Raw genomic sequence first — 27,428 nt, forward strand, 5'->3', positions numbered from 1 at the left:
GTAGTATTGAAAAGTATAAAGCCAGATTTGTAGCCAGAGGATTTTCTTAGAAAGAAGGGATTGATTATGAAGAAATATTTGCTTTTGTTGCCAGATATACCTCCATAAGAGCAGTCTTAGCAATTGCCTCATCAAAGCGATGGAAGGTACATCAAATAGATGTAAAAACAACATTCCTAAATGAAAATATTACAGAAGAAGTTTATGTGGAGCAACCTAAAGGATTTGAAACTCATGATCCTAACATTTTCGTTTGAAGGCTCAAGAAAGCTCTCTATGGGCTTAAACAAGCTCCAAGGGCTTGGTATGAAAGAATTGATAAATATCTCACCGGCTTAGGATTCTCCAAGAATGAAGCCGATCCAAACTTATATTATAAAAGAGATAAAGATATATGGTAATTCTGATATTGTATGTTGATCATTTATTAATCACAAGTGATGATCATCTTATAGATTAGTGCAAGAAAGATCTAACTAGAGAATTCGAGATGAAAGACTCGGGGCTTCTCCATTACTTCCAAGGATTGTAAGAACGACAAAATTCTGACACTATCAAACTTAATCAAGGAAAGTATACATCAGATATTTTGAAGAGATTTGGAATGTGGAACTGCAAGCCTATGTCTTCTCCAATGGAGACTAATTTATATAAACTTAAAGAACCAACAGCAAAATCACCTTCCACAGATTCTACTCTTTACAAATAGATGATTGGATCCCTTATGTATTTGGTAAATACAAGACCAGATATTTGTTATGCTATTAATGTCATAAGTCAACTTATGTGTGAGCCAAAGGAGATTCACTTAGTTGTTGTTAAGCACATTATGAAATATTTACAAGGCACTCTTAATTTTGGACTCAAATATGAGAAAGTTGCTTTAGACTTACATGGATTCACTAATTCAAATTGGGGTGGAAGTGTTAAAGACAGGAAAAGTACTTCAAGATGTTGTTTTAGTTTAGGATCAACAATGATATCTTGGATATGCAGAAAGCAATCTTCAGTAGCACAGAGTTCCATAGAAGCCGAATACATTGCAGTAGCAATAGCCTCTCGAAAAGCAGTTTGGCTGAGGAAGTTACTTGTGGGATTATTTGGGCAAGCTATGAACCCCACTAGTGTTCATTGTGATAATCAAAGTTCCATCAAGCTCTCAATGACTCGTTTTCCATGACAAGTCCAAGCATATTGAAATTCCTTACCATTATGTAAGGGATATGGTAGACAAGAATTCTGTAAAATTAGAATACATTTGCACTGTAGATCAGACAACAGACATACTCACCAAACCTCTATCTAGAGTGAAGATAGAACATTTCAGGAGGAGACTTGGTATGGTTGAGTTGTAATCCATTTGTACTCTTTTGATTATTGATTAAATTATTTTATTTTGTCAAGCTATTGACTGTTATGGGCTCCACCATGTGTATTCATTATTTAAAGAGGTGACGTCTTTGAAATAATGAACATTTGTATAAAAGGCATTATGAGAGATGACCATCTCTTAGATAATGTACTAAACAATAGATTTTACTAGAAGATCTAGATGAGTTTTAGATCATATTGTGATGTTTACATTGCTATGTTCATGAGTCATAAATTGGATAAAGGAAGAATCTTAGTATTCTCTGGGTTTATCCTGTATTCTAGTAGATCTTAAAACTCAGGACCTTGCTGTGATATAGAAATACCAATTTCTATGAAATCACAACTTGGATAAATGAAGAGATTACTCTTCAAATTTATTTTGTTTAATCTCACTAGTAGTAGTGATTTGTCATATCACAAGTTTAGTAATATGACTTTGTATCATGTGTTCTATGATACCTCATACTAAGAAGAGTTAGACAGATATAGAGTATTAATTCTTGCTTATTCATCTGTATTGGTGTTGCTAGATATAATATCTCTGTAGGATTATCAGGTTAAGAGGGAGTGTTAAGAATATTAACCAGATAACCTACAAGTTTGATAGTACAGACCATACTTCCTCTTCTTATTATAATATATCTCTAAACTGGCATTATATTATATATAACTCTTCCTATAGGAGCTGGCAACTTCTCATGAAGCAACAATATAACGCTTAACTAAACTAACACATAGTTAGTTAGGTGTTATTAAATTTGTCTTCCCAGATCGCCGACTTAAAGGGAGTTTAGTTAGTGCTAGTTTAGGAAGGGTTATGTCCCTTTGAGGGACATACCCTTTAGGAAGGATATATAGGGAGGTTATTGATGCAAATTGAGGACACACACTTACAACAAAGTCTGCTCCTTTAAGCATCTATATCCTACGAATTATATCAAAGATACTCCCTAACAATCAAAGGTCAAATATTCATTACTGGATCTGCATCAAAATAGGCATTAACTTCATCAATATTCAGAATTCTTAGAAGACCATTCTCAGCATTTAAAGACTAGATTAAATGTCTTATTTAGAGATAAGGAATTAGCAGAAACTTTACAGTTACCATCAATGTGGATAATGGTTTACGATCCATCATTACAAATTTGGCCAAGATTTCAATAGTGTGTTTTCCTTAGTTTAGGTAAATGTAGTTCTCCTTTGCCATACTTCTAGCCCCAAAAAATAGTGCAGCAAACATAGATCTTTCATATCACATTCGAACGCAAGATCATGTTTACATTTTACAAGAAGATAATCTTCCCCTATAATTAGTAAGTCATCAACATATAGAACAAGAATTAGCATGTCACCATCTGATATTTTGACATATATATTAGGATTAGCTTCATTTTTGGAGTATCCCAGTTTGGTAAGATAACTGCCTATCCTTTCGTACCATGCCCTAGCAGCTTGTTTTAAGGCCATAGAGAGCCTTCTTTAATTTATTTCCAACATTATAAATTTCCTCAAGGAATTCGACCTCATTAGAAATGAATCAGACATACACAAGATTTCAAAATATTAAAAATGTATTTTAGAAATTAATCTTTCTCAGTAGCTTCAAATATTAAATATTTCTTCACTGCTAGTGTCCATGGCGACATGTCACTAGGAGACTATGTGAAGTCCTCGACACACCATGATATGGGGGCTTGGAGAGGACGTCCATTTTTCATGTGTAGTCAGTCTTCTCTATTTTTTGTAAAAAATGTATGAAAGGTAACTTCTTGATGAATTAATGCCAAACCCCTAAAAAGTTAAACGGGTAAGGATTGTCATTGCCAATTTGGCACATTCTATTTAGATCTTAAAATTTCAGCTGCTTTAAATGTCTTTTAAGTTTGTTTTGATTTTTGTACCTCCACTGTCCCCCCAAAATTTGGGAAACTTTCCTGTCCCAAAAAATTTCGATAAGCAATTGTTTCATTGCTCACTCCTCGTAGAAGCAATTTTTACAGCTTTCTTCATAATTGCTTCTTAGTATATGCCTGTTAACTTCCTCGATATTGTGATTTTTGGACTTCCAGTGTATATGATATTTCTAAAAATGGAATTCAAATCTGATCAATATATGAAAACATCCAATAACCATAGCTCCATAAATTTAAAAAAATTGGATAATTCATGCTTTATAATTCACAAACCAAGCATTTCTTGTTGAAGTTTGTAGCTGCCATAGAGATCTTCTATCTCTAATTTTATGAGATAGAAATATGATTGTTATGACCATTATGGTCATCTTCAGCTGAAAGAGATATTTGTGATTATATTTAAGTTAAAAAGACATGTGCCATATGCCATGCGAAGAGGCATGCGTATGGAAATGTGAAGTGTTGAAGATTTGGAAATGTGAATAGTCTTACTTTCAGAATTTGAAGAGAACTTTGTGTGTAAAATGAAGATTCAAATGCAATCTATTTATGTGATTGCTCAATGTACTGTAATCAAGTCAAGTGAAAAGCCTTGTACTTAAACATTTTATCATCAATAAATACATATTTTGCTGCTGTGGCTGGGTTTTTCCCTTCAAGGGGAAGGATTTTCCAAGGATAAATCTTTTGTGTTTTCTGTGCATTTTATTTAGTTTTCTTATGTTGTTTATCTAATTTCTAAGCATAAAACTTAACATGGTATCAGAGCCTAGCTAGATAACAGCAATAAGAACTTATGTGAAAGGAGAAGCTTCGATAAAGGTTATGACTTATGTTTCTCTTGCTCTGGCAGAATATTGTTTTTTTTTTTAAATCTTTGAGCAGATACCCAATATATCCGTCTGCAAGGAAAATAGCAGATTCGCAATCTATATCTGCTGCGGATAGATATTTTTACTGTCGAAGATGAAGGATTAAAATTTGATCCGGGGCATGGGGAATCTTTACATTCAGGCAGTGCTTATCACTGCTCTCATCAACTGCAAAAGAAATCATTTCTACCTGAATCGATTCCATCTCATTCTGGTTGTTCAAGTGCGTTGCATCTCAGAGATGCATTTTGAGATTGCAGAAAATCCTCAGTTATGGAAGGTGTAACTGGCGACGTTGATATCAGGATTTAAAGATTCCCCCGTGTCTTTATTACCGATATTTATTGGTAACGGTTGCCATCAGATGTGCCATCAATTTATTTTGTGTCACCATGTCTATTCAAAAGAGAGTGGCATATTTATTGTTCATGATTTAACATGATACCGATTTCAACTATTTTATTTTGGAATTTTAATCGGCGCTTGTTTCCTTATAGTATAATATTTGTAAAGAGAGCATAGTATTGAAACTTTTTATGGGCATCTATATATCTTAAGAATTTACTTTTGAGAGGTTTTCAGCATATCCCATGTTTTAATCATTCACCAAAAAGAGTGTAGCCAACATAGAAAACGCTTCTAGCAGAAAGAATATTATGGGCGCTATCTAATTGAACCTTGTTTGGAAAGTCGGAGAGTCCATTTTTTTGATGTCCATTCATTAGCTTTTACACGTGTCATCATTATTGGGCTCATTTTGGTCTATGTTGGTACCGTGAATCATCTTCAGTGTCAATAGCTGAGGCTCTCTCTCCATTTTCTCTTTTGTTTGTTTCGCCGGATTGTTTACATTGTCATCGTTCGTTCTTTATTATGAAGATATTTTGAAGATCAGAGGTTTTGAATATTGTGTGATCCTGATGAGGCACAGTTTGAAGTACAAGTTTCAACACAGAACTTGTCGATGTGCTTTGAATATAGCGAACTCAGTTTTGCTTCTATCGGATATTTCTCTGCTATCTAAATCGTCTACCTATGATCTGTGTGATGTCAGAAGTCTTCATTTCCATTTCTCTCTTTGAATCAATCCATACTTGTGGAATATGAGCGGCTCAGATGCTTGATTTTCTTTCAGGAACAATTCCTTCGCAGGCGCATACCCGACTGCCTTTCATGACAATGTCAAGAAGTCAACTAGTGGAATGGGGAAGATGTACAAGTTCAGGGGCATAATTCTTGTTTTCTCTATTCCTAGTTTTTATTGATTTATCTTGTCAGTTCCTCTATATAAGTCCTTGTAGGTTTGATAGATTTGAAAATAACAGTTGTGCATAAGTTGTTTGGCTTACTTTTTCAGGAAGATGTAGAGGTTCAGGTTCAGGAACTTTCACCTTTGCATAATAATAAGGAAGATTTAAATTCAGTGGGAAGAGAATAAAATCTTCCGACTGCGTCTTTGAATACAAAATGAATAGCCTATATGCTCTGTTTGCAAATCTTACATTGATCGATAAGATAAACGACAAAGTAGGGATCTTCAGGAATATAAAGGAATTTCACATTATGATGACAGCAACCACACAGCAATGGCGAATTGTTAGTAGAGAAGCATCACTGCAATTATGGGGAGCCGTGCGTAGGAGGGAGAGCTGTCTATGGGTTTCTTGGGAAGGCTATCATGCTAAGGCAGGAGCATCAAGTGTTGGAGCCTTAAGGTATGAGGTGCTCTCACAGGATCTTATTCATAAGCATCCTCTCATCGTGCAAGCTCTGAGTGAACCGGTTGTCGCTAATATTTCTTGTTTTTTTGTCAACTTATGAGAGTCTTCGACTGTGATTGTGTTGCTCATCCCATAAAATGACAATATACTGAGGGGTGTTTACCAAATCACTAATCAGTATGAGGTGTCACCATCATGCAGGAGATGAGTTGCAAGTGCCATCTGTTCATGATGGTCATTTCTTCACAGATCTTCTCTTCATTCATTATGATGTGGACGTTAGAACTTTGAGGATTACCTTGTGTAACTGTCATCTGCACAGAACGTGAAAGCTATAATGGTCAAAAGTTTGTTACAGATATATTTTTTGTCAATAACAGAGCATTGTTTTTCAACACTTCATTCCCTTCTGAACTCAATTTGGGCACTGGCCAGTTCTGGAGCTGGAGAATGTAATTGACGCCTAAGGGAGAAGCCAATCAATTTAGGATGTCATATGCAAGAGAGTGCACAAAGAGTTGATTTTGTTTCCAGGAAAGGATGTTGCTTCAGATTTCATTGAGATCATTATATCCAACAAAAGTATGTTGCTTCAGATTTTGTCCATATTGCTGACGTCGACAAGTAACTATAGGAGGTTGCTGACAGCACTGAAAAGAATTCACAGCGATAAGTATCCTATGATTGAATTTTGAAATATTTTTACACTGGAAATAGTGTATTCTTTCAGCATTGATCTATATACTAGAACGCCCCAACACCAATGAAGAGATAAAAAGGTTCATGCTGGAAAAATTTTAAGCGGTAATGTGGACAAAACAATTAGGGAAGAAAAAGGCCCACTATGTGAAAAAGCTCAATGCCATGTGGTGCCATGAGACTAAAGATTACCTTCGTGTAGATATGAAACGTAAAAATAGGTTGTTAGTGGTGCAGTTACAAACAGGATCCCATCATTTACAGTGTGAGATAGGGAGGTGAACGGTGCCCAAGGAGGATTGGGAAGACAGAAAATGCATCTACTGCAGTAAAGGATGTGTTGAAATGGAATGGCACTTCATCTTTGAGTGTGCAGCATACCAAGATATCCAGGAGCAATTCGAGGACAATTTGAAGGAGGGCCAATTACATCAGATTTTTGAGGAAACAAGACGAAATAAAACAGCAAGAAGCTTAAAAGCAGATTCATAACAGGAGGGCTAACATTGAAAAGAACATGAAAAGGGTCCCATAGGCTGGCTGGTCTTGTGGACGTCATTAAATACCTTCATTCATTCATGTTATTATGATTCCATGAACCTCTACTAATCTCTCCTAAAATACTTCCAGGACCAATCGAGAAGCAATAGGGTGATAAGAGATTGCAGCCTGAGCTGAGATTCTTGAAAAAGAGTCAAACCTAGACGCATGAAGCAACATCTAGTAAGGAATCTTGAAGCTGGATCATTCATGAAAGAAGAGGATACTCTTTATTTGGGATCATGTGAAATCTTGGTGTATGTTGCTATTATAAACCTAAAAGTGAGCTTCATGCTGAGTTATATGACTCGATGTGGAGTATATTAGTGTGTTCTTTCTATGAGATTCAAATTCTTGGAGATCATTTGGTGTGAAATCCTACAATGCAATGGTGTGTTTCAATGTTAAGCTAAAGCATGTTCAAGTTCAGTGTTGGTGTCATTCTTGGCAATCTTTGTTGGTGTCGTGAATTGCAAGTTGTATTCCTTGTGCTGGCACATGAGTAGTCTTGTGCACATCCTGATTGGTGATGGATACAAAAATCTTTGTGCAAATTCCAATGATTTTCAAACTAGCTACCTAAAAGTGGTGTAAGGAGACTTGTCATTCTAGGCTTGTTGCAAAGATCCCAGAAATACACTATAGGAGTGCAGATTGAAGCATTGCATATGAAAGATCATGCAGGTTATCACTGCTTGTCACTATGATCAATTTATTATAAGAGGAGGAATTAAGATTCAAAGGGAGCTTGACCAGTAGAGGGAGAATTCCAATTTGTTGAGAATCAACTAGCTCATGTAGCAATGTGAGTGCTAATACTCTTTGTTTGGTCAAACATAGGAATCAACTTTGATTTATTGGGCTAATCAAAGCAATGATTTTTTCTTCCCTATTGAGAGGGAGTCTCAACATTCAAACAATCCCTTGAGAATGAGTTCTCTATTAGAGAAGTTCAAGATGCAATCTCTTGTTAATACATTCTTCTTGGGAGAAATCTGAGGTGAAAGCCCTCATTCCACCCTTTGCGAGAAGGTATAGGGGACCACCCTCTACAAGTAGGTATGGTGGAAATGTATTCTTCTCTAGGAGAAACCTGAGGTGAAAGCCCTTGTTCCACCCTCTGCCAGTAGGTACGGTGGACCACCCTCTACGAGTAGGCATAGTGGAAATGTATTCTTCTCTAGGAGAACTCTGACGTGAAAGCCCTCCTTCCACCCTATGCGAATAGGTGTGGTGTACCACCCTCTGCGAGTAGGCATGGTGGAAATTTATCCTTCTCTAGGAGAAGATTTGAGATAAAAAATTTCATTCTACTCTCTGCAAGTAAGCATGGTGAAAGTCAAGTGTATGACTCCATTCTATGTGCTTATGAAGAAACTATGGTGGATTATGTTATGCTGAGATAACATATGTTATGTGGATTATGTTATGCTGAGATAACATATGTCATCAGTATCAGGATGTATATTGTGAGTATCAGGATGTATACCGTCAGTATTGGGATGTATGTCGTCAGTATCGGGATGTATGTCATCGGTATCGGCAGACATGGTGTGTATCGGGATGTATGTCGTTGGTATTGGGAAGGTTCTACGTCAGTATCAGGAAGGTTCTCGACAGTATCGGGAAGGTTCTTATTATGCAACCGACATGTTGTATGTAGCCGATAGACACCTTCGGGAAGGTTCCTCGAGATGTATATATACCCCCTTCAGGATCATTGTAATCAGAATCATATCATACGCATAATGTAATATCTGGCGTATGCGAATAATATAAGGAGTTCTGCTATTCTTACTGTTATTCTGATCCATTGTCTGTATGCATTGATTTCTTTACCCAGTACGGTAAACATTTGGCGTCGTTGCCCAATGGACCTGGAAAAGCAGGAGAATGATGACTAATGCCGAATCAACTGAACAAGAATAAGAACAAGCTGAAGGAAAAGGACGAAATACACACAGCACACGAAAATCTAATTTTGGCACAGCAAGCCGAACACAGAAGGAGGTTCCAGAAGATTGCACAGAAGGAGGTTCCAGAAGATTGCCGACGGACACAGAAGCACGGAGGACTTGTTGGAGGAGACTCGACAGCGGGTGGAGTTGGTGGAAGAAGCCAAGGAGGAGTTTTTGAATTTGTATTCTCCAAGGGAGCGAATCTAGATAGAAGAGAATCGACTCACATGGCTCGAAGTGCCGATGGAGCAAGAGCATGGAGTGAACTCTTCGTCCGCGATACACTTCCAGAAGGGACAAAATCGCTTAACAGAGACCTTTCTCCTCCAAACAACACAGTTGTCAGCATACCAAGCGTTAGTGTTGGGATACCAAGCGTCAGCGTCGGGATACCAAGCGTCAGTGTCAGGATGTCGGGACTAAAGGAGAAGTTGCCTAAATTTGATGGTGATGGAGCAGCTGATCCCATCCGACATTGTAAAACTTGCAAAACGATTTGGAGGGCCAATGGTATAACAGATACAAATGAAAGGGTGAGGCAATTTCTGGCAACCCTACGGGATGTGGCAATTGATTAGTTTATTGATACCAATCCACAAAAGTTAAACAATTGGGATGACATTAAAAAGGAGTTTATCGCAGAATTTCAACTCTTGCGACGATAATGAAATTGTAGCAAAGATATTCAATACTAAGCAGGGGAAGAATGAAACAGTCAGAGTCTTCGCCAGGAAGTTGAAGGACTTGATCAATAAAATGGAGAATAAGCTAGCTGATGGGCTACAAAAAATATGGTTCATTGAAGGCCTTCACCCGAAGCTGCGAAAGAAGATGAAGATCGTGCCACCATCGACATACACTAAAGCGTACAACTGGGCAATGAACCTAGAAAGTGAACAGAAAACCAAAAAGAAGAAGAAAAGTTCATCCGATTCAGACGACAACGCGCCTTCCGGAGAAGATATCAACGATGATGAAGGCAGCAGCAAGAAGGTCTGCGCCCTCCAAAAGGACATGATTCGGATGATGGAGTTCAAGAACATGCACAAGGAGACTAAGGGCCATGAGCTATGGTGCACGGAGTGCAAGAAAGAAGGCCATACGAAGGGATCCTACCCGAAAAACCGATTTTGTGAGATTTGCCGGATCATGGGACATTCGATAAAGGAATGCCGTTTCAACCTGAAAACAAGAGCACCACAGCAAGTGTTCCTCACACAGGAGGTGTCCGCATCAAGAGGGAGTGGGAACACCGGTACAGAGGGTGCCACGTTGGGAGGATACAAAAATAATCGACGCGGTCAAAACAACAACAACAACAATAGCGGCAACACCAATAATGGCGAGAGGAGTCGAATTTAGTACGATGCAAATGGTCGGCCAATAGTTCAATGCCGCGAATGCAATTTGTGGGGCCACTTTGCCCGAGACTGTACAATGGTGAACACACCGAAATTGTTATGCACATGGTGCGACCCGACGATCATGAAGATGCTAAGTGCCCGAAATCGGGAATAAATTTGATCACCGTCGGGACGAATAAAGAATAGGTTTTAGCCATCACACGGAAGCAAGCGAAAGTATACCCCGATCTGACGGAGGAAAAGAAGAGACTGGAGGAAGTGCGGGCAGAGATCCAAAAAGCAACGCAGGCACACCTGAAGGACACTACTGGTACCTCCGCACGGAACTATGCAGAACAAAACATCATACAGCAAATATTACAAACCGAGGTACCCGTCAGGATAAATGATCTATTGCTCACTATGCCTTAACTCTGTACGACACTCATGAATATAGCTCCAACTGTTAAGCTACCAACAGAGCAAAGAAGGGAGAAAGAAGGTGGCACAAGTGCACAAGATCTGATGCTGTTAGCCCTCTCATTCGGATGCCATCCGGCAGTCGTTGAAATGGGAATTCTCGGGACTATGTTGACGGAAACGACTGTGGACGAAGGGTTCGATGTCAATGTGTTACCAGAGGACACTTGGAAGAGGTTGGGACAGCCGACATTGTGGCCACCTACATTCCAGTTGTTGACTACCGACCAAAACAAAATCAAACCATTGGAAGTCCTGACAGCACAACCAGTGACGATTGGAACGCAACCATTCCTGCTTGATTTCATCGTGATTCCACAGAAGAGGAGAGGGTACGATGCTATTCTGGGCCGTGGATGGCTAGTGCAAACAACAGTTAAGCACGACTGGAAGAAGAATACTCTATCAATGAAGCACGAAGGCAGGAGATTCATAATTCACCTGCACACACAAATGGTAGGTGAGGAAGCACTTGGTCAGACTTTGAAGGTGAAAGCGAGAATGATGACGAGGGGAAGAAGAGAATGGAACTTGATAAAGAGGGAGTATTGAGACTAGAAGGAGGGTCGAGTGAGGACGATCTAGACTCGTTGAAGGGCCTTTTTCACTGGTAGATGGAGGATTACGAGCTCTTTCTAAGCTGTAATATGTTAAGAGTTAACGAAGGTAAGAAAGAAGAAGGAAATGAGTGTCCGAAGGAATACAGAGAAGCGGAAGAAGGAAAGGCGATTATGGCCGAAGCTGAAGGGAAGACCACAGTACGAACCCAGAAAAAGGAAAGATTCCACCGTACGACCGTACAAAAAGGAAATGTTATGTCGAACCACAGATATAGCAGAAAGGTGCGGGCAGTGAGGAAAACACATCATACGATCTACACAGGAAACAAAGAGGAAGGGTTTAATAAAAGTTGCAATAGTACGGAGTGGAGGTGTTATTGACGGCAAGGGGCCGCTAACGGAGTCCATGGTACCGAGCTTTGGGAACAAACTGGGCGATATGGAAAACCGGATGGAGAGATCATGTACCTTAAATAAACTTGTTGAGCGACGATTGCAGGCACAAGGGGCTACAGAGGTGACACGGAACAGACGCAAAGCGTGGCATGATAAACACTTGAAACTGAACAAGTTCCAATCAGGACAATTGGTGCTAAAGTATGATGGCCAGAATGAGAGCAAGTCAGGCAAGTTCAGGGTTAAGTGGGTTGGGCCGTACCAGATTCGAGAAGTGGGTGATAACGGAGCAATAAAACTATGGATGCTAGATGGAAAGGAAGTGGCCGACACAGTGCATAGGTCAAAGATGAATGTCTACCATGAAAGAAATAACGCACCTCCGTGGATGAACAATTGAGAAAAGAACGACTATAAGTACTATATATATGTAAATATTGTAGATATGTAAGATCAGTAAGGACAGTCAAAATTCAAAAAAAAAAAAAGAGAATAAAAAGTACTGTACGGTGGTCGTATATGCCTGCACCATACGGTTTCAAGATGACTAATATCCACCGTACGGCATGAAGGGTGTTTCAACAGGCATGATTCGTACGGCCTTTTGTAGGTGAAGAGGCATAAGGAATAAGGAATATAGAGTCCTCCAATTGTTATTTACTTGTCTGGACATAGGAGGGAGTAACAAAATGATCACTGTACATCTTAAAGAAGGTGACACCGTACGGCTTGAAGGAGGGACATCGTACGGCATGGAGATGGGCCACCATACGGTTTGAAGGTGATACCGTACGGTACATGACTGACGCCATAACTTGTATACCACCCATACGGCTCAGTTAAAACGTCGTACAGCATATCCTTGCAAGTTTTGAAGTGTTCAGGCATAAAGCCCATACAGCCTCTTCTAGATGTCTTAATACGGCATTTTTGTTGAACAAAGCCAGCAATTGGGACTCCGTACGGGAGCAAGTTATTGCTGGGCTATCATCTGAAACAGAGTAACGACATACGGAAGCAAGAAGTAGAGACAACGTGACAAGGAAGGGTCGTACGGTGATGTAGACAGATACAGAAGGGTTTTCTATAAAAATAAAAATAAAAGTCGACAAATCAAGAATGCTCAAAATGAGTAACGGATGATACCGAAGGGAAGGGGGAACACAAGAAATTGCCAAAAACAATGTGGGATCAGCACAAAATCACAAAAATAGTGTGAAGTATGACCCCTAGACCCCCAATCGTGACAGATTATCAGTCGTGGGAAGTATGACCAATTGATGAGACTGGGAGCTGCTGCAGGCATAGTGTGCCAGAGGTGGAGAGATCACAGAACGAAGCAAGTCCCTGGCAGAGTTGGTGCTTACAAAGAGAAGAAAGGCAGGGGCTAGGCAAGAAGCTCGGAAGACGGCAGAGATGGCCAACCGACTTGCCACCCAACAGATTGCATGGGAAGCAAAGTGGACAACCCTGTTAGCACAACTCGAGGAAAGTGCACGAGGGAAGTAGCAAGCAGAACAGTAGTTAGCAGCAGTAGAGCACCATTTGGTAGTAGCACTTCAGGAGAAGGACTCAATGCAGAGGGCTCATGATTAGAAAGAAGCCGAGTGCCAGGAGGTTGCATTGATGCTGAAAGTAGTGGAGAACTCTCAAATCCGAGTTGATTTGAAGGTCCAGAAGGAACAAGTGTATTAGCTTCGACGCAGCCGGTCTTCACAGTCTGCGACACAACCTTCTGGTTCATGATGTCTAAGTCTATGTTGTTTTATGAATAAATGTAGTTAGTTGTTAAGTTTTTTTGTGTGGTCGTCTGGAGACGACTTTTCTTTTTGGGGGGAATGATGGTGTCGTCAGTAAATATGGTATCAGGATGTATGTCATCAATATCAGGATGTATATCGTCAGTATCGGGATGTATGTCGTCAGTATCAGGATGTATGTCATCGGTATTGACCAACAGGGTGTGTAGTGGGATGTATTTCGTCAGTATCGAGAAAGTTCTACGTCGATATTCGGAAGGTTGTATCGAGAAGGTTCTCGATAGTATCCGGAAGGTTCTTATTATGTAACCAACATGTTGTATGTAGCCGACGGACACCTTCGGGAAGGTTCCTCGAGATGTATATATACCCCCTTCAAGATCATTGTAATCATCAGAATCATATCATAAGCATAATGTAATATCTGGCGTATACAAATAATATAAGGAGTTCTGCTATTCTTACTATTATTCTGATCCATTGTCTGTATGCATTGATTTCTTTACCCAGTACGGTAAACAATGCGTATGGAAATGTAAAGTGTTGAATATTGGAAAATTTGAATGGTCTTACATTCAGAATTTGAGGAGACTTTCGCATGTAAAATGAAGAGTCAAATGCAATCTATTTATGTGATTGCTCAGTGTATTGTAATGAAGTCAAAAGAAAAGCCTTGTACTCAAACATTTTATCATCAATAAAATAGATATTTTGCTGGTGTGACTGGGTTTTTCTCTTCAAGTGGAAGGGTTTTCCCAGGATAAATCTTTTGTGTTTTCTATGCATTTTATTTACTTTTCTTATGCTCTTTATCTAATCTCTGGGCATAAAACCTAACATTTCTAAGAAGAAAAGAAATTTAACATCTGCACAGATTCTTGTTTCAATGGAAAATTAATCCCATAAGCAAATAAGTCAGCTCTAATTTGTGGAAAAATGCAAAGTTAAAAACTCAAGCTGATGCTCCCGAAGAGACTAAATCTTTAAAGAATGTATTTTAAGAAATCCGTGCTATTTCAGATGGACATTTGAATAGACCATCCCTAGGAAATGCAAATCATTATTTCAGGCTATACTCATCTTATAAAAAAGTAAATATGGATTATAGCAAAGCACAGAGAAAGTGTATGCACTGTGAGGTGCCATGAAGTAGCTAATATCTAGTTAGGCTACTTTTTCAGATGCAGCTGGAGCGGATGTACCTCCAGAGACATCTACTACAATTCCTCGATTATATTCTTTTATTTTCTTCATTTTGCTCATAAGTTGTGTACAATGGGACAACAAATATTCTGTAGCGTACTTTCCTGTGTTGTTGGTTAATTGTCATCCTAGGTACTGTATTTCAAATTTATGAACAGTCAGACCAATAATATTGTCTTAACGAAGAACTCTTTTGACCCTGTAAATAGAATTTATACTGTCACCATTAAGGCACCGGTACTGTCACCATTAAGGCAAGAAATGTATTGAGCATCTCTCATACAAGAAAAGAATTATCTCTACAATCTCTCTATGTTCTTTATTGTTATAATATGTGATTCCAATTATTCTTCTCCATGGAAACTCATGGTTTGCTAGTGTAGCTTTGTCATACTATTTCAATTTTACTTATGCATATTAGACATTATCCCTGCTTGATGTATTGCTAAACCAAATTCTGTTACAAATGACATTATAAATGAACTATAGGCAAAACAATATGAACACTATCAAGTTAGACATTCATAACCAGGATACATGATAAGATTAAGATGATACCTTAGAACACGCACCAAAGTGTGAGGACTGCAAGTCAAAGAAAAATTAAAGCAATGAGCCAAAAAAATCTTTTTGAACTATTCTTATGGAAGACTAACTAAGATAAAGAGCAAACCTCTACAGATAAATACATACATACATACATAGAAATAAATTACACTTTTGAATGATCTATCAAATGATTCGATATTCTTCAATCAGCACAAGCAGGGAATAGCTAGCTTCTTCTATAAGACATGTAGTTTATAGTTGGTGTGAAATAGTATGCTTGTCATTAAAATAATAGTCAAGGCAATGCTATGTTTGTGAATAGCGCTTATTCCTAATGTCAGGTACAACTAATTCATGTTATAAGAAAATTATCTATAAGTAGTTATCTACCAAAGATTGTGGCTGCCATATAAAACTCCCAATTGTATAACAATCCTTTGGAAAGCATATGTTCAATTCAATAGAGTTGTTATTCATGGCAAAGAACTGAGTTGGTGGTGTGGAGTGAAATGTCCCTCCTCACTTCAAACGAATTTGGGACAGAATTCTTTATTTCACCAAAGATCTCTTCCTCTTAACACTTCAATTCCAAAATTAATTCCTTTATATCCTTGTTAGGAACTAAGGGACTGTCCTGTTATCATACTATACATGTGTGCACTTCTCCTTGCAATAGACTCCTTTGGTATCCATGAATATCAACAAGATTTCTAAGACATCTTGCAATGTTTGAATAATTACACAATTTAATAATAGGATATTTGAAACTTCTGAACCACTTATAGTTATATTGTTATTACTATGAGAGTCTATTCAATATTCTTACAAACTACTTGTAACACCAATCGTGCTCTTTTCTCCATTTCTTATCTGTAGAGATTAGCTAGCTATGGGTCACTTGGATTCCAAACTTCACATTATTCCTTTTCTATTTGGGGTCAAGTAGAATTATAACCCCATCTTGCTACTTGTCCCTGCCGTCGATTATTCTGTGGAGTGTCTTTAGACCTGTTTACTGTTTACACATATAACCTATCTGCTTACTGTTATTTGGATTGGCTCACTGTTCTGAAAATTGATCTGGTCTGCTGTCCCAGCTGTCGACTGGATTGTTGTTTGTGTTGATGGTATTAGTGTGTCCGTCACTTTTACCTCCTTTACCCATGTTGATTTCTGTCTTATTCTCTATTGTCATCATTGCTGGTTTGGTAATGCTCTTCTTATTCTTCTATCTATCCATGTTCTTCTAATTCTGCAGTATGCTCTTTATTCCACACATCTTCCCAGTAATCTCGGAATGTCTCTGTTCAAAATACTCCCACCTGTCTTTCTTTTTCATCTGTAACTTATACTTAGGAATTTAATCTGCCTTTCTTCAATGATCGGTGTTACTCTGTTGAGTTGGATTTGAACTCGTCAACCTTTTCTTTTCTGTTCCTGCTGAGTCAGATGCCAAAGGTCTGTAGTTTGATGTATCTTGTCCTCTTTTGGATAATATGGATTCCAAGCCACATTAGATTAATACCGTCAATTTCCGCTATGGTTCGGAGTCTTTATATTTTCCCTTCTCATTTGAATTGGTAGAATATTCTGAATGCTGCTCCATTTAATATAATAAGTAAAGGGTGGGTTGGTAATATAAAAATTATGTTCCTTCTGTCAGAGGTAGACGTCTAATAATTGTTGTTTTATTCCTTAGCGTGGTCAATATCTGTAGACTTTCTTATGTCTACGTAATTTCTTTGTTGTCCTCCGCCAATACTCCTTAAAGAAATAAAAAAGTTTGTCAATGAAAAATTTCGCAATATTCTGTGGACAAGACACATAGGGAGGAAAAAATCTTATTACATTAAAGAATTTAATCCCACTTCTAGTCATGATGAAAAGGCCTATATAAGGGCACCTATTAACTGGAAAGCAAAAATGTTGATGGCACAAATTAGAACTAGTTCACATCAGCTGCGATGTGAAACTGTTAGATGGCAAGTTCCAAAGGAAGAGTGGGCAGACAGAACATGTTTATTTTGCAATATGGGAACAGTGGAGACAGAGCAACACTTTGTCATGGAATGCTTGGCTTACAACGACATCAGATCTGATTATACAAAGATTCTGCAGAACAAGGACTTCAACTATTTATTTGAGGAAGATCAAGTGAAGAGAACAGCGGAGTTGATTATCAAAATTCAGAGAAGAAGAGACAAGTTAACCAAAACTTTGCAACTGACTAGTTTGGCTCCTGACTCGGGAGGGCGATTGCATGGGTCCCATAGACTACTTTAGTCTCGTGGACGTCATTAAAATCTATCATATCATATCATATCATAAGCTGCTTTCTGGGACAACTCACCCCTACGTTCCAGTTGAACGTGAGTGGATATTTATCCATTTCGACTTTATTTGACCTGGTTATAGTACTAAGTCTGCTCCGCTTTCTATGTCCTCCATACGGCATGAACCAGATTTCCATTGACTTTGACTTGCTGGAGTTGACGTTGCTTACCCTGTTTCTCATGTATTTTATCTCTAATCGTTGCATATCTACCCCGTATTTCATTCCATATTCTTCTTATATATGAACATGGCTAAAAGGTTGTGACCTTTCATTTTGTTGGTTTGATTATAATAAAAACATTTGATTCATATATATTTATATTTTTAAATTTTATAGTATGTAAAATATTTGTATTATTATATTTAATTTTCATTACATTAATGCTATATTATATTATAATAGTAATAGATTTAATATATTTGTTTATATTTTAATTATAATGTATTAATTCAACATTATAATTAATTTTATTATTACTATCATTATATATTTAATAACTTTTATTGTAGGAAAATAGGGGACATGACATGGAGCCTCTTGATGCTTTCAATTTCAGACCTTTTGGGAGCTCTTCAAACTTCTCAAAGAAGACTGCTATTTATAGGAGGTCGCCCAGTTGCCTCTGATCATCATCATAAGTTATCAATATCATGTTTTCTAATGTTGACATCATATGTTCAAGCCTATCGTTGGGTTTCATCTCTTTCTTATTTCTCTGTGTATTTGCCTACTTGGATTCCACGTGTATATTGAACTGTCTTCATCGCTGCTGGGCTTACATGGTCTCCTCATGCTTGCAGGGTTGGAATCCTCTTTTCTGGCACCATCATTTCTCTCTACTGGTTTGTGTCATGACAAGTGTGTTTAAATGTTTTACTTTATTATGAATGACGGTTCTTCTTGCTCCATCGGTTCAAGACTCGACAGCACTTCTTGTTGTGTTGGTTCATTATTATGAATCACTCGACTCTTGCTATCGTCCTATGTGTTGGTCGATGGGAAGTTTCACTGTGAGAAAGAATTGCTTTGTTGTTCTGAGAGTATTTGGGCATGCAAGATTGTTTGTGTGATAGAGTATATGTTCAGTGATTGGTCTTCTTGTGTTTTGGCAAAGCAGTCTTCAGTTGTTTTGGCGGACTTTCAAAATAATCTTCAACGGTTGTTTTCCTTATTGTATATACTCTGCTATAATAATTTGCATGAACGGCAGAAATTAGAATTATTTGATTATCCTCTATAGTTTGTGACAGAAAATATATTGTGAGTCTTTCAGTTTTGTATGATCATGCATTGTCTATTGTGGCTTATGTACATCGGTTTCAGTTTGTGAAGTTTAATATACTGCACGTTTATTTAGCACATCTGTGTATTGAGAACAATATCTCTGATCACATATAATCATCAAGTATTGAAGATTTGTTATCAAGGGCAGTCATCTTCTAATTGGTTTGAAGAATTCAATAGAAGAGAATTTTTTAGTGGTGGGCTGGGTTGTTTCCCTCGGTGAGGAGAGCTTTTTTCCCCAGAGTAATCTCAGGTGTTATGTGATTGTTTAAATTCTGGTTCAAAAATCAACATAGCTTGGGAGGCCTTATTGCACATAGTATTATCTGGACTGTCACATGAGCTCTAACCTATGCACTATTCTATACTCTATATCCGTACCCTACCAATCATCTGATCCTCTTAAACTCAATCCTGCCTGCCACTGTCCTCAATCCATCCTTGTATCCATATGTACATGTAGTCCCACTCAAAAACGACTCAGTCACCATCTCCATCTGCCAACCATACTCTGTATCATCGACCAGCGCAGCCAAAAAAGGCCTTCTATTGAAAAATGATGAGATATTTAAAAGACAATTAGTGTAATAATTCATTAAATAATAAAAAGGTGTCATAATTCCCTACGGGGCGTTCTTGCACATTGAAATATTATTTATTTTTCAAAAAAGTTTTTCAGGAAAAAAGGGAATTAATATTTTTAAATTATGGTTATTCACTTATTTCCCTCCAAAAAGATTATAAAATGAACAGGAGAGCTCATTTGAAGGGTTAGCCATGAAGTGTTATTTGTTCTTTCTATTGCAGAGAACCTGAGTCATTTCAAAATATTTTTAGGACGAAAACCCTCTTGGAATGGATATTTTTGTCCCCAAAAACTACCCTAACTGGTTTGAGTTGTTTCTTTCCGAGATCACTCCTGAGTTGCTGAGTGATAATTCAAACTTTGGGTTCCATCCATGGTTGATTTTGATCTGTTCTGAGTTCCCAATTTTGGTCTAACAAAGTTTCAGAGATATTTTAAATTGTTTGTTGACAATTCTACAGTTAACATTGCTAGTCGTACACCTTGTGCTGGTTGTACCATCTATTTTGCAAGTATATGATAATTTAAGTAAAATATGATGTCTGCAGATTACAGTTATTGATTTCTATCTCTGCTAACCAAATGATTGGAATGTGTTAAGGTAATTCTGAGTACAGTCATACCATGTGGTGGTCTATATATGTAAAGTGGGAGTAAATACATTGACCCGAGTGCTGCATTTTTTTGAATTGGTGAAGTCTCCTAGACCCATGTAGGATAGTTGCACTTGTTTTAGGTTTAGCTTATGATGTTGAAATTATTAAGATATTCTAGTTTTTCTCTAGTGGTCATCTTAGTTAGCTTAGGAAGTTTCTAATTTTTTCCTCTGTTTATGTTTGTTTCCTTTGGATATTGTAACGTTTCTCTAATAATCATGGTTGTGTTTTTAAGCAATTCATCTTTGTTGATTTTCTCCTCAAAATTGTGGTTTTAGTTTTTGATGCTGAACTCAGTGTCTCTAGCTACAAGGAGGGACAGTTTTGTTTACCCAACATCAAATTGGAAGGATTTTGGTTATCTTGGTCATTTCCAGAAGTTTTGCAACATTAAGGGAGTCTCACCAGCATACTCATGTCACAGAGCATTCTAATGAGAAGGGTGAAGAGCACACAGTTATACTGGTGGGGGGGTGTTGAATCAGTATAATAATGAATATTACCAATTTAAACTTTATCCATCATAATAGCATAAATTACGAAAATTGAGAATCACACACATAAGAACACAATAACACAATTGTTACATGGAAACCCAATGTAAGAGAAAACCACGGCAAATAATTGCTTTTATATATTTCATCCTTTACAATGTTGGTAGGCACCAATCCCTAAGTTTATGAGCACCAACTCACACGAAGTTCCAACTCTCACAATTAGTGGGCACTAGACTACAAGAGGTGTCAATCCCTAAAAGCAAACCACTAACTTTACTTAACTCTAAAATTCCACCTTAACAATGTTGCTGTCTCAACTGATGATCGATGTTATTCCTCTCTGCAATCTTTTCAAATTTACAAGTATTTATTTTCTTAACTGTATAGACTTTCCTTCACGCATCTGTATATACATTTCTATTCATATCTGCATGTACTCTCTGAAGTCTGAAAAATCATATTCTTATTACATCTTCATGTATTCTGTATGAACCCTCTTCACAAATCTGCTTCAATTTATTCTCATACTCAGAAATCTCTCTACAGTTTTTTTTCTCTGCCTTGATGATCTTATATTATGTCCATGTACAAATCCAGAAACTGTAGATCTTGGTAAAGTTTTCTACACTTAGAGCACACACATATTTTTATTTTAACCCTTATACATATATGTAAATACATAAATCAGATTGATTGATCTGGTCCCAATGCTGGTTGTTCTTGTATTATACTTTTGCAGTCCCTTAGACCTTCTTTGTGGTCTCTTGTTGGACATTAATAAATTTATCTTATCTTACTCACAAAAGTAATCATTGTATTTTCCATCGAGTGAGACAAAATAGGAATAACATCTTTATGTTAATTGTAGCTATGGTCCGATTCCTTCAAGTCGACATAAATAACAAAAAAGCTGTAATAATATTATTATTGTGATAATATAAATATATTCATAATATAATTATATATATTTTTATATACTTAATTAATTTATGCAATTAATTATACGAGACATTTATATAATTAATGAGGCCAACTTGGAAGAGTGCCGACCCTTCATGAAGGGGTGGCACCAATAGATATAAAGGAAGACTGAATCTTCCTCTCTCAGCATACAAATACAATCAGAAGATCCACATTGTTTAGTAGAGAAGTTCTTGGGGGAGATGATAATCGTTGAACATTTCTGTGTGGGAGGGCAAGAATGACATGTGTAATTGCCCATGGTTAAACAAGCACACAAAGACAACATGGTATTGAAGCAGATAAATTCCTGAGCCTGTGCATTGGTTGTTGACAAGAACAACACTAGCAGAACACGAAAGTCAATGTGGGCTGAAGTCAGTAATATTGAGAATACACCACCAATTCTGCAAAGAGCCAATGTCAATCCACCAATATCAACTCTCAAGCAGTCTCAATGCTGATCTCTCTAAACCGCTCATGGATCCTGTGATAATTAATGATGACTACATTGTGGATCGGGTGACTCCGTCTGATGGGGTCACAATGGTGGCTGAAGAAGTGGCGCAGAGACCACAAATCACAGGTGTCGGATATTGCATCTCAACTAAAGATGTTGGTATAAATGGAAATTATATTGCATCTCAGTTTCTGAATGGGAAGACTGACAAAGATAACTGAATTTTTCTTGACAATTATTGGTAGTGTTTCTAAATGTGTTTCTAAATCAGCTCACCCGTTGGACACATTTCTTATTGGTGTTATTGGTTGCATTGATTTAGAAGGTTCAAAGTTTGTGCAATATTTTTGCACTGGTTGGTTCCTTACATTAAGATCCGGATCGATATTTTCTTCATTTACACATCATTGTTTGCCCAATGTATTAGCTGGTGGTTTGCATTATTGTGTGTGATTCCAAACCACGCTAGAGGTCCACAATTCAGAAAATTGTAACATCAGATCTGCACATCATTGCAAGAAAATTAATTGGAATAGTGGTTCAAGGCTTCAATGCTCCATAATCAATATTGTTAACTGCAAATTGATGGCGATTTCATTTATTGCAGTGGGCGACATTCAGCCCATTGTGTTAGTAACGTAGCCTCTCTTAGCTTGATCACATGATTGGCAAGCACTTCCATTCCCTAATCAGAAGGCATTTATTTTTCCCTATTATATATCTCAATCATGATATCGTGAAGGCAGCGAGGAGATCTGTGTTGACCGGGTGTCGTGAATGAGGAATTGAAGAGACTATATTCTCTAAAAATTTGGTCAGATGTATTTTGTAGGTCTCAGGTGTGTTTACAAAGATTTTTTCCTACCTGCATATTATTGTAAAGGCATGTCACCAGTCTGGGGTATCTACTTATGTAGGCTAAAGATTAGCATTGTTGCCTTGGTAAGTCACGCATTCCTGATAGCAATGACATTTTACCTGCAATCTCTTGCTTTCTTTGGATCGATATGGGTTTATTTCCAAATATTGCTTGGCATGTTTTTGTTGATGAGATCTAGATCAGTCATCTTGTTGACTCCATCATGATCACTCATTATTGATTGACAGAGACTGCAGACCCATCCAGATCAATATTTTCTTCATTTATACATCACTGTTTGCCCAATCAATGTGTTAGCTGGTGCTTTGTATTATTGCGGTTACTTCCCAAGCATGCTAGAGGTCCACAATTCGGCAAATTGTAACATCAGATCTGCACATCATTGCAAGGAAATTTATTTGCAGTAGCAGTTCAAGGCTTCATTGCTCCATAATCAATATTGTTAACTGCACATTGATGGGGATTTCATTGTAATTGCAGTGGGCAACATTCAGCCCATTTTGGTAGCAATGTAGCCTATCTCAGCCTGATCGCATGATTGGCAAGCACTTCCATTCATTGATCAGAAGGCATTTAATTTTGCTTATTCTAAATCTCAGTCATGATATAGTGAAGGCGGCAAGGAGATTCATGGTGACAGTGTGCCATGAATGAAGAATTTGAATCGACTATGTTCTCTGAGAATTTGGTGAGATATATTTTGTAGGTCTTGAGTGTGTTTACAAAGATTTTCTCCTACCAATCCGGGGTATCTACCTTATGTAGGCTAAAGATTAGCATTGTTGCATTGGTAAGTCATGCATTACCAGTAGCAATGACATTTTTCCTACAACCTCTTGCTTTCTTCATTGGATTGGTATGGGTTTATTTCCGAATATTGCTTGGCATGTTTTTGTTAGTGAGATCAAGCTTAGTCATCTTGTTGGCTCCTTTGTCTAGCGGTCGATCATTATTGATCGGCAAAGATGACAAAATATTGTGCAGGGTGTTGATACCATCTAGGATTATAAGGAAAAGTTGAGACAAGAGGATCTCCTGTTTGAGGGAGAACTGCAAGGGGATTTTCTTCTAATTTTAGGACAGTAATATTCCTGTCTAGTCTAGGCCTTGCTCTTAAGATAGTAGGTCTAAGGTGGTCTTGTATCTAATACTTCCAGTCGTCTGTCAATCATGTCAGATGATGAGAGTCTCTTGGAGCAAAATATCTTCCATGATTGGGATCATGTGAGCAAGGTATGCTTTTGTAATAGAGGGAGCAGCTAGAGGATCTACTTTAGTTAACAATCAAGGATCTTGGTCATATTAGTTTAGAGGGAGTGGACCATGTCAATAAGGTTTCTTTAGAGATCAATATACTTCCGTTTGGACCATGACTTATATAATTCTATCATGAGATGGAAGTGCATCAATGAGATATGATGATTGATTTCCTCTGTGGAAAATTGTAGGAGTCAGAGGACTATGATTCAATGGGTGGAGTTTCATGTATGTAGGCTAGAAGGCCTTTATGCTAACACCTAGGCCATGATATTCCTAGATAGATGGATACTTGGTGAGTTTGGGATTCAACAAGAGTGATGCACACAACAACCGTGTATTTCATGATAGGTCAAAGCATGTGGAGATCAAATATAACTATATTAGAGATGTCGTGCAAAGGAATTCTATTCAGTTTAAGTAAATTTGATCGAATGGCCAATATTCTCACCAAGCCCCTTGCCAAAGTAAAGTTTGTGCATTTTCGAAACAAGCTTGAAATAGTGGAGAATGAACCACTTGCTACGAGGGTTTCTTAGCACCAGTGATGTACTATAATGCATTCTTCTCTGTGAAAGAGAAGTTTGAGGTGTAAGCACTTATTAATGCACTCTTCTCTCTGAGAGAGAAGTTTGAGGTGGAAACCCTTGTTAATGCATTCTTCTTTGTGAGAGAGAAGTTTGAGGTGCAAGCGCTTGTTAATGCATGCTTCTCTATGAAAGAGAAGTTTGAAGTGAAAACCCTTGTTCCACCCTCTAGGAGTATCCAGGGTGGCTCCACCCCTGGGAATAACAATGGCGGATGTCATGTGAGAGTCTCAATGACTTAGCACTTGTGTTTATTCACTCTCTAGGAGTAGCCATGGTGAACATCATGATGAGATGACAACATCACATTGAGTAATTATGTGATGAGCACTTGTGCTCATTTGCATTTCCATTTGTTTATTCACCCTCTAGGAGTAGCCATGGTGAACGTCATGATGAGATGACAACATCACATTGAGTGATTATGTGATGAGAACTTGTGCTCATTTGTGTTTCTATTCATAGGAGTAGCCATGATGGACCCACCCTCTAGGAGTAGCCATGGTGGACATCACTACATAACTCAAATATCAAGAATGATTCCTCCCTAGCTAAGAGGGAGTTTTAATGTCAATAGTAGTTATAGTCGGATTCCTTCAGGCTGACATAGATAACATAAAGGTTGTGATAATATAATTATATTTATACTATAATTATTGATAATATGATTATTGTGATAATATAATTATATTTATAATTTAATTATATATCAATTATACAATTGATTAAAATATATAATAAATTATATGAGGCATATGCATAATTAATTATATGAGACATTTATATAATTAATGGGGCTAACTTGGAAGAGTGATGACCCTTGTTGAAGGGGCAGTACCAATGGATATAAAGGAAGATTGAATCTTCATCTCTTGGCATCAAAATGTAGTCAGCACATATGCATTATTTAGTTGAGAAGTGCTTGGGGCAGACGATAAACGTCGATTGTCTATGTTGGGAGGGCAACAATGACCTGTGTGATTGCCTGTGGTTAAACGAGCACACAAAAACAACATTAGACAAGTTTTGTCTTTTATGACCAAGTTCTGTCTTTTATGATCACAGCTTGTTCAAACATAATCAATACTTAATAAAAGTACCTTGTTAACATAGATCACTGTGTATAGATATATTAATCATTTTCCTCCATCACTGTCAAATTATTGTATATCTTATTTAATATTAGTGTCAAGTCATCAATGTCCTATTCATGTCCTTCATCATTGTCAAATTATTGTATATCTGATTTAATATTACTGTCAAGTTGTCACTGTCCTATTCATGTATACTATAGAGCCTTGTCTTTGATCAGCTCCTGTATGTGACCACATATATTATCCACTAGACCTTGACATAACACATGCCACTTTGCTGTGTATTACCTTATGAAATTTGCTGCAGAACATTTCCCTTATTAATTTATCGTTGCTTTCTCTAAGTTGAAAACCCTGAACATAGCACCTTCTTTTGGTAACCTGAACATTTTCATTTGTTTTATTTACTTCTTGATACTGGTTGTCAAAGATTAACTTCTTCAATATGTATACTTTTCTGTGTATTATACTCCTATCGCTGCTCTTACATGATCATTGTCATCATTAAGCGAGACGTTGCTGGTGAATAAATATATATATCTATATCATTCACTGGCTTTCAAAAATCCCATTTCCTCTTATGTATGTATGATATTCTGCTTTACTCATTTGATTCTTTGATGACATGTCTTGGACTTGCACTTTGCATTACTCTATACATGGATTGGTTTTTAAACACAACAAAGTCACTGCTGTATGTTAAAGATCCCTGCTGCCTACAAGATTTAACCTTCATTATTGAATTGTCTTTCATAACAAATATGCACTTTATACTTGGTTTGATCAGATGTTGATTGCTGCCTTCAATTGTGCATAAATCTCTGTTTTCAAATTCTCCATTCTAAGTACTACCTTAGTTTCTTCCCTACCATCCTGGGAAACTCCACAGACCCAAACCTGTTGCTTGTTTGAATGTTTAAGCAGTCACAAAGCTTTATCTTCCATAACTTGCCTCAATGAGGACTTCTATTCTCATCTCTAGATTACATGTCATACTAAGATAACATTTGTCACATCTTTAAATGATTATGTACAATCATATGATATATAGTAATGTTTACGTTGTCCATCATTATGATATAATCAGCTCCTTATATTTGACATCAATGACAACTTCATCTTCCTACCTTTAACATTGATGATGCTAACACTAGCAATATTGTCCATGCTTGTAAAACACTTTGACATCAATGACTATATTTCCAACCAAGGGGCAATCTTTATGTATTCATGACCAGAAGGGGGCAGCATTCTATACATTTGTGACCACAGCAACTGCAAATTGTCTTTTGTAATGTAGTTAGAACGATGACCATTAAGGGAGGGTATGACATTATTGTAATGTTTCTTTAGTGGTCATCTTAGTTGGTTTAGGTAGTTTCTAATTCTATATTTTGTTTACGTTTGCTTCTTTTGGACAAATCATCATAATTGCCTCTATATTGTAAACTTTTTCGATTA

General features: G+C 37.4%; 1 protein-coding gene across 2 annotated transcripts in view; it reads right to left on the minus strand.

The window, feature by feature from the left end:
• SEC6 overlaps nt 1–27,428 on the minus strand; it is a 273,118-nt gene that overhangs the window by 159,322 nt on the left and 86,368 nt on the right. For both annotated transcript variants that reach the window (XM_089814272.1, XM_089814273.1), the window contains exon 8: nt 15,381–15,407. In XM_089814272.1, the coding sequence (XP_089670398.1) occupies nt 15,381–15,407 (27 nt within the window). The remainder of the gene's footprint in view (nt 1–15,380; nt 15,408–27,428) is intronic.

The sequence above is a fragment of the Cupressus sempervirens genome, chromosome 2 (genome assembly GCF_028749045.1).
Source record: "Cupressus sempervirens isolate cs-2001-9-10 chromosome 2, ASM2874904v1, whole genome shotgun sequence".
Classification (NCBI taxonomy): domain Eukaryota; kingdom Viridiplantae; phylum Streptophyta; class Pinopsida; order Cupressales; family Cupressaceae; genus Cupressus; species Cupressus sempervirens.